The sequence below is a fragment of the Citrus sinensis genome, chromosome 7, assembly GCF_022201045.2.
Source record: "Citrus sinensis cultivar Valencia sweet orange chromosome 7, DVS_A1.0, whole genome shotgun sequence".
Classification (NCBI taxonomy): domain Eukaryota; kingdom Viridiplantae; phylum Streptophyta; class Magnoliopsida; order Sapindales; family Rutaceae; genus Citrus; species Citrus sinensis.
Genome location: NC_068562.1, coordinates 19,498,890 through 19,518,610, shown reverse-complemented (window position 1 = coordinate 19,518,610; position 19,721 = coordinate 19,498,890). Strand labels below are relative to the sequence as shown.

The window sequence follows — 19,721 nt, the reverse complement described above, 5'->3', positions numbered from 1 at the left end:
CAGTATGCTTAAAAAATTGGGGTACAAAGTTTATATATCCAGAGATGCGACATTTAACATGTCATTCATTTAATAATGTGAAATTATCTCTTTAGTGATAGTATTAAAAATTAAACATTACTACCAAATGCACAACAATCGTTGATTGGTTACATGTCATTTAGGATACAATTGATATATCTTAATTTTTTTGTAATTAACTTATGTATCCATTAAAATTCGAACCTAAGACTTCAACCTTAAAAAGGTCACTCATCACTAGAATTAGAACTCAGCGTCTCAGCCTCACATGATAACTTTTATTATATCCCATTTTATAAGCATTATTTTAATTGTGTGTTTACTAAAGGAAAACTGGAATGAGTTATAATTGACTATTGTCATCATTATTATTTTGTATTTCAATTATTGTGATTATTATTATTAAAAAATTAACAACAATAATAATACTTTTATCATGTACTTACCACCACTACTAACAACAACAACAATAATAATAAAAAAAATTTAATGTGTTTATTTTGTCTTGAAATTGAAATAGATTGCAAGTTACTAAAATGATCTTAGTTGATTAGTGTCCTTATTTATTATAATAATTATGATTAGGATTATTATTATTCATATAATTATTGTTAATAATAATAATAATAATAAAGTTAACAAATTTTAATAATAATAATAATGATGACGACGACGACGATATAATTATAATGATAATAATAATTATTATAAATATAATTATAATAGTATTATTATTATTATTATTATTATATTACTAATAATAAACAAGGAAGGATCTATTTGTAAATATTACATAACTTCTACAGGGACCAAAATGAAAAAGTACAAAACTTAATTGAGGGCAATTTGGGAGGTATGAAAATTTAATAAGGGTAAAATGAAGAGTTCAAGGAATAAGAATTTGTTTCCCTCCCTCCATAGGAATTAAGTTTACATTTTTTAATTGCACGAATATGTGAGCCCAACATGTTTCATTTTCATTAATTTTTTATTCTACTTTAATAAGTAAACATCATCAATCATTCCCATTGCGGATCCTGATTTTTGATCCCATAAGTAAACACATCATAGCAGTAGTAAACCTCAAGGCTGACAATTAAAATAACTTAAACGCTAATCTCAAATTTAATAAAAATGGTTTTTATAATGCTTTTAGCCCTGAGGTTTGCTATTGTTAAGAGTAATGCTTATCTAGTTAAGCCATTTTTGAATTAAAATAACTTAATCAATAATTAATACTCCATATATCAATTCAAGTATATATATGCATGAAGGTTCTATAGCCTTCAAATGTCCGAATTCAAGAAATTAAAGAAGAAATAGATAATAAATTATACCTGCTTGCTTCACAAATTTTGGACTAGATCAGTAGTTCTCAATGATTTTCACTAATTGAATTCGAGCATGTACCTTAAAAAAGTATTTCGATACTCAAATTAATGTTTGTGTTTGGAGAATTTTTGGATTTGAATTTCTCTTGACCATTTCTATAAAAATTAGCCAAAAGATTCCTTCTTGATCTTTTTGGCTCCTATTTACATACTAAAAGGTGTGAGATTGGAGAGAAACTTTATTGTAGATCTAAATTCTCACCATTTGTTCCCTTTATTTATTTTGTACCATTAGATTTGATAACTTTTTTTTTGGTATCTGAGTTTCTTGCAACATAATTTTGTTAGAATTATCACTATTTTTGGACTTGATTATTGTTTTCTCCGGTTCTATAATAAAAATCAAATAATAGATATTGATTTTCAATCTAGAATTTTCATAACCATATCCGATATCGATTTCTTAATTTGCAATGTATATCAACCGCACTTGCATTAATCTTTAATCGACGACAACTACAAAATATGTGTGCTATTTGAATTGATGATTTTCAATGAACATGTGATTTGCACTTAGCACTTACAATGAGATAAGCAAACCTTTTAATTGACAAAAGCTGCAATTTGGCCCATGTACCAGCATATCTCTAAGCCTTCATAAGCAGATATTTAATTAAAACCTACAGCATATTTGTAAGCATTCATAAGCAGATATTTAATTAAAACCTACAAAAATAAATAAGTTTGTTAATACACTAGAATACTAATTAAATATTGAGAAATCGGTTGTGGTTGTTGCTAATATCCATGGACTCTGTGATGATTATGGATTGATTCGCAGTAGGGGACTCTCTTTTGCTAATGCCAATTTGCTTGGCTCAGGTTGATATTGAACTCAGGTTGATATTGAAACTTTCTTTAATGCAAACTTGGAATAGCAAAATGGATTAAAGTACCATTCTAAATTAACAATTAATACTTATTGTGGATGCCGAAATCTAGTTGAGCTAATTATAGCAACCAGATTGTCTCGTCAACGCTTTAATTTGTTTTGATTGGAAATCGTCACTTGCTACAATAGTGGAAATTGAACTGCACAACACCTCCTTTGATCTGCAACAATGGAAAACTATTAGGGGGCGCCAGATTTTATGGCGAAAACCTCAAGTCAGCAACTGAATTTTTTATTTGGAAAAAATAGTATCTCACATACTTGTGATTTTATTATTCTATCGAATTCTTTTTTATTTCCCCGAACTCCCAGAAAAATCTCTTTTTTCAGGATCTTCTTTGGTTCTTTTAGACAACCGCAAGTATCAGTTGTTCTTCAATGCGCGACCATTATGAAATTAAAAGCATCACTTAAATCTACGAGTTAATGTATCTGTTCCCATGTATTTATTGGGCTACAATTATAATGTTCAGTTATACTTAATTGTTACAGCGGGACATGCTCAGACGTTATGAACTCTCTTTCCCAAGTGGAGCTCTATAACCCGAGGATTCAACCAAGATCATAGGATCAGGCATGTTGATTTTGGTCTCCTCGCAAGATTCTGGTCGCTTTCACATGTGACCAGATTAATCCCTTCTTGTTCCCCATGTTATCGTTGTGACTCCAATATTTGTGGGGTATGTTTTTATACCCCAAACACTTACCCCAACCAATTCGTATTGCGATTGACAAAATTACCACAAATGATTTCATATATTTCTCTTATTTTATTGTTTCTTCCTGATCATGAAATTAAGGATGCCAACATATAATATGGTAAGGATGGGCAAAATCGAATTCGAATTGAGTTTGGGTCAACCCAATTGAGTTTCGAGTTGATTGGATTGGAGAAAAACTCATCCGAATTATCTGATAGAAAATCGGGCTGAGTTGGAATTGGATTGGGTTTGGGTTAAATAGGTTCATACAAAAAAAAAATCAATTCATACTTTTGATTTAAGCTTATGAGGATTTAATCAAGCTCTAAATTTTCAATAAACTAACTTTTAGATTTTATTATTAATAGTACATATTATTAACAATTAACATATCCTATATACCATCAAAAATTCGGGTTAGGAGACTTGGAGGCTTGGAGCTTGGAGAAACCTGGAGATTGAAGCAACATATCCGGGCACAAAGTAGCAGATCCAATCGGTGGTGATTGCAATTTCCATCGATCCTCGGTGAATGCTACGTTTGTGTCTCTTTGTAACAGTATTTGCATCAATGCATTTGCTGTGTTTGGTATGTGCTGTCGTCGACTGCTACTATGTGTGGTGTATTGTCGCCACTGTGATGTGTTGTGTGTGTGAAGTGTTGTGACTACTATTATATTATAGTGTTGTGTGTGTGTGTTTGTGTTGCGGCTGCTGCAGATGTTTGCAAGTTTGTGTGTGTTGTAATGTTCCTTAATTAGAACTAGGTTTTTTTTTTTTTTTTTTGTGAAGAGGCCAACTCAGTTGAATTCCCAGATCAGATTGGATTTAATTTGAACCGATCGGGTTGGTTAAATACCATCCGAGTGGGTTGGGCTTACAACCAATCCTACCCTTACTTGATTTTTTTCATATTGAATTTGGTTGGATCAAGTTATTTGTCTATCACTATTCTATGGGTTCCTAACTAATTCAGGTTGAGTATAGGCTTTCATAAAACTTCAAAAATAAAAATGATCCATTTTGGGGATAATTCCAAGCCTCAAATATTTTAAGTTCGACTTAGAAGATTTTATCAAGTCCCGAACTCAAATCCAAATTCAAAATAGGTTTAAATTCTCCAAATTAAAAAAATTAGAAAATAAAAGTAAATGGTAATATTAATTTTAGAAAACTACTAAAAACTAAACCCTAATTATACAATTTTGTGTAAAGTCTCAACACACTTACTGGTCGCCTCTCCTACCATCTCGGTCTAACTTTGTTATCGAGTTTCAGAGAATCACAACTCTGGTTTGCCGAACTCTAATTAGTTGACGACATTCACATGTGAATTGTGCTCACCGCCATTGCTAAGCTTTATTTTAGTTATTAATTCTTTTGACCCACATGAGCTTTTTTTTTGAATAAAAAATTATTAATTGAAACGAAACTTGATTTTTTTTTTCCCATGGGATATTTCGATTTCTCCTCTAGGTATGAATCCATTTCAAGGGAATTGAATGTTTAATAAAAGGAAGGAAAATCTTACTTCCCACGATTCATGCCCCGACTCAAACCCCAAATTGAAATTCACCATTTTGACTAACATGAAAACTCACCATTTTGATTAACATGAAAACTCATAGTTTTTATTCAACTCACAGCCACAATTGCAATCTCACCATCGATTGAGGTCTCTAGCCACAATTGCAATCTCGCCATCGATCGAGGTCTCCAATCACTACTCACAACCACTATCGCCCACAACTCACAGTCATCATGCGAGCCCAGCCACTGCTGCTGCCATCACCAACAGTCACGCGACAGCCGACATTCGCAAAGCTAACTCAAACAACAAATCACATCCACTCACAAAGCGCCAGCCACGGCTCCCCACAACCATCACGTAATAGCCCACAACCACAACGAATGAGATAGTTTTGCACTTAAGGTAATGCTTTTGCACCTGATTTAGGTAGCTGCTGATTTATGTTTTAGCTGATTGAGGTTTTGGTTGATTTAGGGAACAATTATTTTAGAGTTACAAAATTGCAACAATTAGAGTAATATCTGTTGATTTCTTGTACTATGTAATAAGAAAAGACTAGTAGACATGCAATTACGTTTTCTTTCGAAATATAAGTTTTTAAGTTATTTTACTTTTTTATATTAGAAATTACATTTAAATTGTTGCTGCAACAACATAAATATAGACTGCATTTATAGATGTGAATTAATTATATTCAACAACTGAATATGACATTTGGATTCAAACAATGACGAAAACAAAATAATACATCAAAACACTAGCCAACTTTGATTATGTGCTTGGTTCATTAGCTGAAAACTCCATCTGATTGCCATCCTCGAAATCTTGTTGTAGTAATTTTTGGAAGCTTACATGATGAACTCCTCCATAATTTATCCAAGGCTGATAGTAAGGGAAACAAAGCATACTGTGGGAATGCCTGTTGTGGTAGCTATTGTCAAAACAAAAACCACAAATTATTAAACAAATAATAATAGAACAACACTAACAGTAGGTAGAACTAAAGACTAAATGGATATTCCATAAAAAAAAATTACCATAGCCATATTGCTCTCTTGTGTTGTGATAATAGTAGCCGCCTGAGAAGATAAATCATGTACCTTTAAGTCCTATGAAAGTAAGCAAGACATATTAAAAATTTTGTATTAAATTAATTAAAAATTAATGTGATAAATTAATATAAATGACTTTGATGTAATAGAATTACCTTTATAGTTGTACTCAATGAAGTATTGTTCGACATTTGTTTTGTCTTTTTAAATTGCTTTTGCTTTCTTTAAGAAAGTGGACAACCTTTTCAACAAGATACTATTGGATCCTATATGATTTCCATTCAACTTCTCGCCCTACCAACAACAGTTGTATCTTCGCTTTCACAGCTAGCATTTAGAGATACATCATTCATTACTTTTTTTATCCAAACAAAAACACTCTTTATGACTTTCTTTATTTTTTGAAGATATATCAGCAACATCATAAAAAGCAACACACTTTTCTTTATATCACTGATGTTCAATGCTCGAACTCCTTACATCATAATTGATGTAAATATTAACACTACAATGGTGTGTCTGCAAACAATTTTTTTACATTCAAACATTGAACACAAACAATGAATTTCAGCATCATCGTTTTAAAAAATAACTTTAAAAGTCTTCTCTTTATTCTTTCCATCATTTTCAATGACTTCATATTTTGATCCCCCACAATTGAAAACCTCACAATACATCTTATCCATTAGCTCCTGTTGAAATTCTTGAAACTTGGAAATAATGTATATACTTTCTCAACTTGTTTTTCCATTGCGAAACTAGTACGACATGACATCCGTTGGCTGAAGCACCTAGCATCTGCTTACCATTTTTTTTTAATTTCACTTTCCATTGTTTTTTCATATTTCTCCATAAACTGCTTCAAAGTTAGTTTTTAGTTAACATATCCATCAAAGAAAGCATTCATACTCTCACTACATTGAGCAATTGAAATGCCAACCCTAAAAAGTTGTTTTAACAAAACATGAAATCCAACGATATTTTTCTCATATAAACCAGGTAACCCTTGAATATCACCAAGACTATATTTATCTAACACACATGATAGCCATGTGTCACACAACCAAATAAATGTCTGTATTCTCATGCAAAATCAACCCACATCCTAACAAAATAGAATGACCGTGGTGATTAATTCCAATAAAAGGAGCAAATGGCATGTCATATTTATTCGTAAGGTATGTGGTGTAAAATGTAACAACATCTCCAAAGTCTTTGTAGGCTGCCCTACTTCTTGGATTTGCCCAAAATACATACCATCTTCATCTAAGTCAAGACTGAAGAAAAATCCATCATTTTCTGCTTGCATTTTCTTAAAATATTCTGAAATGCAGCAGCATCCCCTTCTTCGAGCCTTAATCACCTTACTTTGTCAACATGATTTCTAACATCTCTTTTTAAGAATGAGACATTTTTAAAGCCACTGGCCTCAACAACAATAGATTTGAAACTTTAAGCCATTTTAATTCCTACTTCTTCATTTATTTAAAGCTGTTTTTTTTACATAAGGACTAATGGTACGATTGCATTGATAATGCCTACTCTTGCTCGGACTTACGGCATGATTGTGTTCAAGGTACAAATTTTCAGTTACCTATTTTCCACTAACAAAATCCAAACGTCCTCCAATTTTAGCATTGTATTCAATTTTCTGGTTAGGTTGAAGCCGCAATACATGATTGGATTTTTTTTTGACTTGCCGTTTCGCCCACAAGTAAATGTCACATATCTCATACTCCCATTATCCCCTTTTTTACAAGATCTTCGTATCACTGGAAACCCCTCTTGTTGGCCACAAACTTTGTAATATTCGAACATTTCATCTGGACTATTAAAACACATCCCACCTTAGGCTCGGCAACTCCACCAATTTTTCATTATTTCCTCAAAATCAGCCTCTTGTAAATCTTGAAATTCCTTGACTTCATCAACCTCCACTTCATCAATCTCGTCCATTATTGCTGCAAATTATACTAATTCAGAATATTATTAATTAATTATCTCAAATTCATTTAAATTTAGAAACAAATTCAGAATATTATTAATTAGTTATCCCAAATTTATTAAATTTATAAACAATTATATAGAAACAAATGCTAATTAGATATAAATGCTCATGATTCAACTCACAAATCAAATAAAATAGCTTAAGATTTATTAAATTTAGAAACAATTTCAAAATATTATTAATTAATTATCTCAAATTCATTAAATTTAGAAACAGTAATATAGAAACAAATGCTTACGGTTCAAAATGAGATAGGTCAAAATTCAATTCAAAATGAACCAGCTTAAGATTCAAGTAAACGTTCAGGAACCGATACGTTACCTTATGCCAAAGCCCACGTACAAATTGAAACTAACTTTGAAGAACCAGTTGGGGTTTTGCAATTTAGGGGTTCTGTACTTGGGGTTTTGTAGCTGAAGTGTTATGGTTGAAAGTAAATCGAAGGAGAAAGCATATGCTTGTACTCAACACAGTGCTCAAATTAACAAAATTCATTATCAAACAACATCGTGTGGTTGAAACAGATTGAAAGAGAATGCAAAATGCTTGACACAACATTGGTGCTCAAATTAAAAAAATTTCAAGATCAAAATGACATTGTTTTTATGAGACTCTCTAAGTTTGACTCGAGGCAAACATTAATGCTGTAAAAAGAATATCCAATTATGAAGGCTAGAAGAACTAATTTATCCATCATCAACTCAACATGCAAGTCTCATTATCCCTTCTTTCAGAATTGCATAAAGCATCTACATATAAAGTGGCCCCTATTTTCCACAAATAACCTTCTAAAGATCGCCAAAACTTAAAAAGTAAAAGTAGATGTCCCATTTTTATGCAACTCTCCTCGCCCTCTCACTAGCTACGATCCTCATGCTTCTTTTAGAATATACGATTGGCTAGAACACTATTAAATCTTAGGAAAATTATTTCTACACTACTTTTTTTTTTGTCATATATACATTTAATTATTACAAAATTTTAATATGTATTTTGCACCACCTTTATTTTTAAACTTGTATCAATCAACCACTTTGACAATTAAAATAACCATTTTGCCCCTAAATGAATTAAAATACTATTTTATTTTACAAAATTTTGAAAATTAAAAAAAATTATAATTATAAGAATACCCTTAAATTCAATAAAACAAATAAATCTTAAATCTAATATGATAATTTTCAAAAGAAAGGAAATTTTTTAAATTATTTTTATGAAGTAATAATTTTTAGGGTTTGAGGTTTGTTTGTGGCTTCAATTTTGACTTCACCATTACTTATGTTGTTATCAAAATCCTGGCAGCTTCTTTTAGGAAGTTTACTTACTCACCATGGAGAGTTTATGACTCCTATCTTTTGATCGAAGTTCTATGTAATAATAAACTAAATGGGATAGTTTTATAGTCTTGAGTTATATTTTCGGATAAAAGCTCATTTACTCCGTATATATTGAGGTTAGTGGTTCTTTAGTTCATATATTTTTAAAAATATCTCAAAACATTCTTGTCATTGAATTATTGACACTCTTCCCATTACTTTTTGTTTCTTTTGGTACAACATTGCTTTTTTTAGACATTAATAAAAAGAAAAAACTAAATTACTAATTTAATCCCAAAAAATAAAATAAAACAAAAACAATATATACTAATTTTTCTAGAAGCTCATGTATGTCCAAAAAAATTACTATTGTAAAAAAATTAAATTATCAACTTTTTTGAACATTAACTCTTCAGCAGAGTGTTCCACAAAAATTAATATATATTTTTTATTTTTATTTATTTTTTTGGTTAAATTGGTAATTTTTTTCTTTTTATTAATATCCTAAAAAAAGAAACATTATTATAAGAAAATAATATTGCAAAAGTAAGGCAAAAGAAACAAAAAATAATAGTAGCGGTGTCAATAATTTAATTGTAAGGATGTATTTTTAAAAATATAAAAACTAAACGGACACTAACCTCAAAATATAAGGATTAAACGAGCTATTACCCTGTCTTTTCCATATAGTTTACGCAGGTCTTCATTGAGAAAAAATAGGTAAGGTCATTTATGGAATTAACACATGGGTGTTATTAGCAGTAATATTACTTTAATTTTCCTAACATGTATTTCTAGAAAAAGATGTTTTATAAGAGTGATTGATGGGGGCCAATAGTCCCAATTCATACTATGTTCATGTTGAGTTTAATCATGGGAATGGGTAAATAACTTGATCCGATTTGACATACCCATTATGAAAAATTTGGATTTAGATGAGAAGTATATGAAGCCCTCAACTTGATCGTACAGGAATCTATCCAACTCGATCCGATCAAATTTTTTGATCGAGTTACACGAAATTAAAAAACAAATACTTAAAATTTTGATCCCCAATTTAAATATAATTTAAATCAAATCAGATCAAATTATAAATTTAAATTGAGTTTGCATTACTTTTTTCCAACTTGGTTAATCCAAAATCCGATCGAATTGACCTAGAATTTACCAACCCCTTATTATTCAGGTTAAAAGCTGCCATCTCTAGTCATGGTACGAGTGAAAGATGGATTGCCTTAACGTTTTATAAGCGCGTGGATGTTGGTGTACATGATATTTTTTGGTGCGTATCCTACACGGTACGTTACCATCAAATGGACACGGAGTGCACTTAGTAATTTTATTGTGAGCGTACAGGAGTTTGCCAGGCAAACTCATCATAATCGGCGGTCAACGATGCATGAAACTGGGTGTCACTCCTTTTGGACTTTTCTTGTGAGGCCCAATAAGAATGAGATGACAAATTGACATATTTTCCCATCAACAAACCTTGTAAGCCGAAATCCGAATAGCCAAAACCAAACATTGAATTTCTCGAGTGATCGCGAAAGTAACCAAAACCAAACATTGAATTTATACGTGGGCGAATAAAAAATAACTTTTAATGATAACAAGAGTTGGTTATAATTTCAAATTATGAGATAATATATATATATATATATATATATATATATATGTAGAATGTGTTTCAAGTTTACTTGTAAATTTTAAAATTTAGATACAATAAACTAATCCCTTTTTTTTTTTAAATTATCTTTAGAAATAATTATGAATAATAACTATTAAAAGGCTGTAAATCCTAATTCTATAGAAAAGCCAAAACAAAACATATGGAATACATACCTTCACGACCAAAATAAGATTAAAGATGGTAAGTCTAATGTATCATGTTGCAACTATACAATTTTGAATAAGAATCATATATGTATTGACATATCATAAATATTTCTACACAAAAGGAAAATTAGTTTGTTCTGAGAAGAGAAGTATTTTCAATAAGTTAGCTCCACTTTCTAACGTTATTAGGTAGAGTAATAATTTAGTTAACTTAAAAACTACAGCTTTAATAAACACTTGCATTCTTTGATTCAAAACTTATAATATCTTCATTATTTTTTGCCAAAATAATTGTTCAAAATTTGATATTTACTGGGGGCAGTTGATGACATGGATATTTAGTAATAATTGTAATAATTGAATTTTTCTTCTTTTTAATTTCTTTTTTTTTCTCTAATACGGCAGCTAGTAAGTTACATCTACAACTCACAGCAACCCAATGTAGTCACCCAATACAACAAAATGGCAACATGTGAAATAATTAGAAGATTATGCATGACTATGTTTAGATTTACTATAAGATTTACTATAAGTTACAGATGATATAACTTAATGCTATTTTCCTTTTTTACTAGAGAGGAAGAGGATTTGTTACTAGCTAGAGATAAAAGATACGAAAGGAAAGTGAAGACTGAAGAGACAAGTTAAGAAAGAGAGGAGAAAATGTAGTTAATTATTGTCAGAGGAAAAGAAAAACATTTGGAAAAATTAAATTCATTAATAAATAATTATTATATATCCATGCGTCATTACTTCGTTTAATCCTAATAATGGATAAATCTCTAATCTAATGGTTAACTAATTGTGTCAAAATTTGTATAAATTAAGTTGCCATGGATCATTTCCTTTACTAAACACTTCCAAATTTTGTTTCATAAATTATACCTTTTAAACCACAATATCAGAAAAAGAAATGGAGCCTATAAAAGTTATTTCGATGACACTAACAGCTACACCAAGGGAGGGAATTGAAGTCCCTTCCCTTCGGAATAATAATACCTTTCGGTTCTTGTAAAATATCATTTTAAACGTGGTAATGTGCTTACTAATCCCCTAACAGTTTATTATTATTATTTTTTTCTCTTAAACTAGATAAGAGAGTTCGTTTGAGTTAAGTCCTTGAAAGGAAAAATATGCCTTACTATTCTAGTAATTACTATATAAAAAAAATGTTAGGTCGTTAGCACTTTTGATTTATGTTTTTGTTTACTTCAAAACAATATTTTTTTTACTTCCTTTTTTCTTGTTAAAATATTTAAACAAAGATACTGTCACTCTTTTGCTCTACGTTATCATAGACATTTCATAAAACAGAACAACATTACAAAAAAAATTATCATGTAAAATTAATTATCTCATATATTTTTGTTGAAAATCAAAGCTTTAATAAATTTATAAAAATTATTATTTTTAATCATCGCAAATGAATACATTTGTGGCATTCAATTATTTGTTACGACGTGGTCTTTAGTTTTTTACTAATTGAATATTAACAGTATATACTATACATACATATGTAGAAGAATATCGTAAAAGGTTGAGCACACATCAGTTCAACATTAGATCCAAATCCTTAATAATAATAGGTAATGATGAATGATTGGTGCATTTACACATAAATTAGGTCACAAAAATAATTGAAAGAGATAGGGGGTTGGGGTTGGGGTTCTTCAATTTGGTAGGGTGTTGGGGTTCTTCAATTTCTTTTTCAATCTAATAGTAGTAGCCTAGTAGGTACTGCCTAACAAGCTTGGTTGATTATATATTTCCATAAAATCCAAGAATTAAGATACGCAGTATCTATCTATGGTTCCATATAACTAGAATAAAAATATTTGCTGACAATTGGAGCACCACCATGCTTCGGCTACGATTTGGATTCTATTGGCAGTAGAAAGGTATGTAGGTAGAATGGACGTAACACGTCATCCATTCGTCTGTTTCATGGAGGATTTCTAAGGATGATTTTCCCCATTTGTTAACATTTTATCGTTTTGCGTAGAAAATTGGTGTTGATATTTTCCGCCTTGATTTGCTTTGCTTGTATAGTTGTATTTGTCTGCGTTTTAAAAATTTCTTGAGATATAGGATGATGATGATGATGATTATTATTATTATTAATTTTGGAAGATATATATGATTAGTTTGGTAATGTTGTAACTTTAAAATAATTGCTATTAATACATTGTATAAAAATAATCAATTGTGAAGAGTATTAATGTAAATAACTGAATTAGATATAAAGTTGAAAAATTTATTTACACACATATAAATATGTATATAAAATATCTTTTTTTTGATTGTATATATACTATAATTGATAACTAAAATAAATATTTTATATTATTAACTTATTTTTATTTTATTATCTGAATATAATTGGTAATAATAATAATAATCTCTTTAAAGTTAATGATTTTATTTCTTAATTAATAAAGATAATTTTAATTTTATAGTGTTTATGACTATATATATGAAATTAGGTATAAAATGATTCTGAAAATCAAAATTTGAAAAGATACTCCTTCCTAAAAAAATTACTAAACACTAAAATTAGATTTAAATTTTTTAAAATCACTTTTGAGTCTTTCAAAAATAATCCCAAATGGATCCATAGTCACAATTTGATTTGCAAGCTTTAAACAAAAAATCTGATTGAATTTATTCGGTATATAACTTCTTAATATATGCTTTTATATATGTTAATTGGTAATTCTTAGGAGTTTGATTAAATTATTTTCAAGTAGTTTTATTTGATTAAAGATGTGACTTTGAATTATGAAAGAGAGAGAGAGTTAAAAAATAAATAAACAAATGATTAATATTGTGGAGAGAAACAATTCAAATACAATGAATCAGAAGAAAAGAGGAAAACCACTTTCATAAGCACACAGCAGATTATTATCATAATCCTTATTAAGCAATCACAGCCATGCTATCAAAAGTCAAATACTCAATAGCCCCATAGGGATTCATTCACACGTGAGCAAGCAAGAGCTGGCATTCTCTCTTCCTCAAGAATAATTCATAAATGCAAAACGTTTAATGTAATTATAAAATCAAGAATCCCTCTTCAATTTCAACTTTTTTTTCCTTTCTCATAATTAATTTCTTTATTAAATTTCCTTTTGTTTGTTTTCTTCAAAAAAACCTTTGACCTACTTTTTTACCTTGCCTTATAAGCACTGCTTTCTTCATTTTCATTCTTCTTCTTTTCTCTCCCTTTCAATATATCTTTTATCTCTTCACCTCCTTATTGTTCTAGACAAACAAACCATTAGCATCCCTGAATGTCCAGAGACAGGTAACAATCTATTATTATTGACAAAATTTAAAAAAAAAGAATTATTTTCTTTAAAATTTTAATGATTTTTTTTCCTAACCCTAATGGTTTTTCTTTTCTTTTCTATTTTGTTTTTGGTTGTTGTGCCTCCAGGGAAAGATTTGATGAGATAGGAAAAAGGATCAAGAGAGAAAGTGATGTGTTAAATTCCCAAATGGGAAGGAGACAAATGTTAAATCCTAATTCATCAGCAGGGACTTTGAACACGGTTACTCCTTGTGCTGCTTGTAAACTTTTGAGAAGAAGATGTGCTGAAGAATGCCCTTTTTCTCCTTATTTCTCTCCCCATGAACCCCAAAAATTTGCTGCTGTTCATAAAGTCTTTGGTGCAAGCAATGTTTCCAAGTTGCTCTCGGTACATACATACGCAAAACCCTAATTTCGTACTAAATGATGAGATACTCTATTTGATTTCTTTCTGTATTTTTTTAATAATTTTTGTTTTAAAAAGATCTAGATAGGAATGAAAAATTTTACCCACTTAGCATCAAACCCCGACCCTTATTTTTACTTAAACACGAGTTACGCAAATGGTATTCACGGCCAGCTGAGCTATGTTGGGGGCATTTCATTTGATTTTTATTTGTTTGTTCTTAATTATAATGGTTAATTTTTTGTAGGAAGTGCCAGACAGCCAAAGAGCAGATGCTGCAAATAGTCTTGTTTTTGAAGCAAACTTAAGGTTGAGAGATCCGGTTTATGGTTGCTTAGGAGCAATTTCAAGTTTGCAGCAACAAGTACAATCTTTACAAGCTGAGCTGAATGCAATGAGGACTGAAATAATGAAATACAAATATAGAGAAGCTGCTACTGCTAGTACTATTATTTCATCTAGTAACCCTTTGTTTTCATCTGGGGTTGTCTCAATTGTTGGCGGTTCATCGGCGCCGTCTCTTTCGACATCACAGCCTCCTCCTCATCCACCGCCACCTCCCCCGCCGTCTATAGTCATTTCTTCATCTTCATCATCTTCAGTTTCTTCTCTATACACACCACCTATGAGGACAACAGGTTGTAGCTCCATTTCTAGTGATAATATTGTCCCATACTTTGATTAATTAATTTTATAGATTCATAATTTTATAGATTCATGATGGATAGAGTAGCTACCAAAAAAAAAAAGAAAAAAATTAATAATAATAGTGTTAGCATTTACTGAGCTCAATTGACTAGTTTTAACCATTTTGAGATAATTGAAATGTCATGTAATACATGAGAGTTTTGAAGTTTTTCATTTCTTTTCAAGTTCCTTCTGTCAACTATTAATTTTTCATGTGCTCATATTATGCTTTAGCTAGGGTTATTCTGCTTCATATATAAATACCTTTCTTTTTTTTGTTTTTTTGTTTTCAGATTATGTAAAAGCATTATTAGTGGTAATGCTGAAATGAGAAACTAGATGGTCTTCACACGTGTGAACTTTTCTGTAAGATGGGCTGTTGTTACACGTGTGTGGGAACTATACATGGTTTGACTGATGAGCTTTTAAAGACTATTTTTATGTTTTATTAAATTTTTATGATTATCTGTGCCATTGATGGAACTGAAAACTTGTTTAAAGGAGAGAACATGGGGGAGACAAAAGGTATGGTAGTTGTGATTCTCCCAACGTTAAGTTTATTTGACATGAATTAATTGAGATAGTCATAGTCATAAATTGCTGCCTTTAATTTTTTTTTCTTCCTCAAATTATTATAGATCAAATTGAAACGTTTTCTCTTTCTCTCTCTCTTCATCCATTATATAGCACAATTCATCATGTATATATACTGTACCGACTCAGACAAAACCCCATTCTTATGTAGGGTCAGAACAATTGCTACTTCGTTTGGACAAAATTTAATTTATCAACATTGCTACTTGGTAAAATTGCTTGAATTTTATACTAACAAGCCAAATAGCAACCCGGTTAAAACGGACGGTTGTGATCATCTGAATGCTCGAATGTCTAAATTTTTTTTGGGACTAACTCCTATGGTGTTCGTTTTAATGTTTAACTAATTGCCCATGCAAAATTCAGGCAATTTTGCCCCGACGAAAAAAAATCATTTTTAATAAATTATACCCTTATGCTATACATCTGTTTCTCCTTTTGTTAATCTTTCTTCGTTTTTTTTTTAAAATTTCCTTATGATAGCTTTGTTAAAAATGTTTTTGTCTCTGATTTTAAGTTTTTTTTTTCCTTTTCCCCGCAGAGGAACAGAACCTATAATTTGATGTACATATATGTTATCAATTTATTTCTCAAATAATTGGAAGCTAGTGATTTTTTTTTTTTTTTGAAAGAACTAGCATGAATTGAAACATACAGTACTATATAACTTATTGCCGAACTGGGAGGGTTAGTGTAAAAATAAAAGCAACAAATTCAGTTTTCTATTTGTCTTTTTGTTTCATTGTTCTGGTTAATGTAAGATTTTGAAAATTAATATAAATTAAGGGCGGCATTCTGTATCATTTACATATATAGCTTTTTTGCACACGTCAATGGTCAATGATAATGGCAACAATGATCACATTATGAAGATTTGTTGGATTTCTTGTTGACGTGTGGATCTCAACCTGAGTAGGAGAAGGAAGGAGGAAAAAGAAAGTACAAGACTCTGAATAATTTTATTATTTAGAAGAAATAAATCTATCAAGAACTGTGCATAAAAATGGAATTTGGTTTCACGTCATGGTTGCTTGAAATTTTGGCATCTGAGTTTGTCCTTACTCATCAATATTTCTTGAATTAAAAAAAAATTAAACTTGTAAATGGTTCTGAATTACTTCTTCCCATATAATAAGTAATATTTTAAAGGAGGTAAAGTCTAGTTGGACAACTTCATCAAGATAGATGTTAAAAAAAAATATTTTAGGTTACATTACCTTCAAAAGTGACTGAATTTATAAAATATTATACCAATTGATTGAGCATTTATGTGGCGTGGGCAGACTTGTATTAACATTAATTTGGATGTGTCAAGAACACTCAACGAACAAATTCTATTTGCTTAATTATTATGAGCATCTCCAGAAGTAATAACAATTGATTCTCAATGATCTTTTATATACGTCAACTTGTTTAGCTCAACTAATTAAGAAACGAAACTGCCAGAGATTTCACATGGGCTTGGTTCAATTTAAACATAATATATAGATTTTTAACACTTATTAATTAACACTACAAAGTCGTAAAATTCTGTCGCAGAAGTTAAATATATTACTGTTCAAATTGTATAATCTTTCCCAGATACACACACTAGCTATAAATTGTAATGTAAAGTTCCGAGAAAGATTTCATCGATTTTGCAATAAATTTAACGAAGGAAATACCATAGAAAAGGCTCGAAAAATCGGAAGTACCTTTAATTTTTCTGAAAAAGATCATTCAAAATAATGTTACTAGATGGACCTAGCTAGTAAGTTCAATTCACCTTTTTCTTGTCTTATCATGAATTTGGATAAATGATTTTATGCTTATCTTTATATCTATTATGCAAGGAGTGTTATACATAATAGTATGCGACTATTATTTAATATCATATACATTCTTATATCTTAACTACCAGTTACAACGTTTCGAAAAGATCAACACAAAATCATATTAGCACCGAATGCAAGTCCTCTTATCAGATCAAGCATTGTTCAAAAATAAATTACAAATTAAATAAACTTAATTATCACGACGGGCAAATTTGGATTGTAATGTGACGCTTAAAAACAAGTTCAGAAATATGCTTCACTCAGGTTTTATTGAAAAGGCAAATGTTGAACCACGATGGATGCTTTCAGCTAATTGCCAAGTTTAGGGTAATTGTTGCAGTGGAATATCTGATTATCAATGTATCCAAATATGACTGAACAACTAAATGTTGGTGTTTTATGGCTTCTGATCGTAATTATTATGCATATGGAATCTTGATTTGCTCACTTGCTTTGCGCACCGCAATTGAATTTGGGTGTAAAGCCCACTAATTGAGTTGTTGTTAGGATAAATATTTAAAAAATCAGAAAGCGAAGAATGAATCTAGAAATAAGCTTAATATTCGTCAACGGTATGTGGAGTGAAATGATCCCAAGTAGTAAGATAATGGAGTACATGATTGGATTAATTAGGATTTTAGATAGCATACCATCCGGTGTGTGTGAGAGTAAGTTGTACTTATAGTTCCTTAAAAAAAAAGTACTTATAAATGCAATTAGCGTTACTTTCAAAGATAGGTCTTTCATTTTAAAATTGATTATGCCTATATACATGCTCATACTTTTAGTAGAAAAATAACATTCATTGATACTAAAGCGATAATACTATATTAAAAAGTATTAGTATTTGATTACAGAAGGTATTTTTTCTGCGTTTCACAACTAAATGTCAGTAGTTACTGATGCTATAAAATCATAAACCTTCACTAATACAATGATATTGATTTATAATTTTTATTTTATTTTTATTTTCTTGAATATAAATGGTGTTATTTGTTCTTAGGGCAATATAAAAATTGAACAATTGAAAAAGATTTGGGCTCTTCATTTTTCCTCTTTTCACGAATCATTTCTCTTTCACGAATCATTTCGGTTTTCGGTTCGATTTTATCAATTTTTGGTTTCGTTGAAAAATCATTTCAGTTTGGTTCGGTTCGGTTTTATAATTTAGTTTGGTTTCGCATTGATAATTCTAATTGCAATACGGGTTAAATTGTAATACGGTTTAGATTACAAATTCGTGGGTTATAGTAACTATGGTAAAAATGAACAAATAAAACAATAGATAATGAAATATTCAACAAACGATGAAGTCTTCAGGTTATTAAGACACCAAATTCAAAACTATAAAGTGCATAATAAATTAAACAACAATAAAGGAAACAACTTAATCCAAATAAATAATAATAAACATAAATTATTAAATAAATAAAAATGGAAATTAAGAAGTCGAAGCCGTAACCATTACACACGCCATTGACTCCATCGACCAGCCATCCATGGACAAAGACCACTGATGGGCGGAAGTGGCCACCATGCCACCAATCAGCAGGCCCAAAATCCACCCCAGCCCCATAAATTCTAAAACCTTAGAATACATACCCAATAGCCCACTCCAACCACTATTTTAGCCATCGTTGGCGGTGTTCCCTTGTTGACGAAACTATCATTGAACCCAGAGCTCTAACACCAGCCACCTCTTTCCTTCCAACCACCTCAAAACCCACAAAACCTACCACCTATCTTATGAAGGGAAAGAGGAGAGGCTGAGAGATAGTTTTAAACTTTTAGCTTTAGGGTTTGTTTTGATTTGTTTTAGTTTTTATTTCGGGTGATTGTTTTTCTCTTTTTTTTTTTTCATTTTGCAATTTTTTTTTTTTTATAACCCATTCGGTTTGGGTTAACTTAAACCGAGTTGCCAAACCGAACGGTTTCACACATTCGCACCATTTGATTTTTAAGGTCAACCCAAACCGAATTGAAAACCGAATAAAAGTTTAGGTTTGGTTTGATTCGGGTTAATTTGAATTGAACGGCCACCCTTACATTCTACCAACACTAAAAGGCTAGATCCTAAATCTAAATTAAAAAAAAAACCAAAAATGATATATGGAAGAAAAACCAAAACCAAAACCAAAGCAAAACGCTCAACCTAACACACT

General features: G+C 30.4%; 1 protein-coding gene across 2 annotated transcripts; it reads left to right on the top strand.

Moving 5' to 3' along the window:
* Window positions 1-13,843: 13,843 nt before the first annotated feature.
* On the top strand, window positions 13,844-16,047 carry LOC102630293 (LOB domain-containing protein 15). 2 transcript variants are annotated; one of them, XM_006468100.4, is made up of 4 exons: window positions 13,844-14,052; window positions 14,185-14,446; window positions 14,712-15,102; window positions 15,445-16,047. In XM_006468100.4, exons 1-4 carry the CDS (start codon window positions 14,039-14,041, stop codon window positions 15,480-15,482), a joined length of 705 nt encoding a protein of 234 aa, XP_006468163.1. In that variant the 5' UTR covers window positions 13,844-14,038; the 3' UTR covers window positions 15,483-16,047. The 2 variants fall into 2 exon arrangements, with proteins under 2 accessions (XP_006468163.1, XP_015382435.1); XM_015526949.3 differs by lacking the exon at window positions 15,445-16,047 and having other exon boundaries at window positions 14,712-15,329.
* Window positions 16,048-19,721: the final 3,674 nt, after the last annotated feature.

What these genes read in the sequence shown, in the direction of transcription:
- LOC102630293 (XM_015526949.3), top strand. An exon ending in ATGTTTCCAAGTTGCTCTCG is followed by an intron (nt 14,447 to 14,711) that starts GTACATACATAC and finishes AATTTTTTGTAG; the next exon opens with GAAGTGCCAGACAGCCAAAG.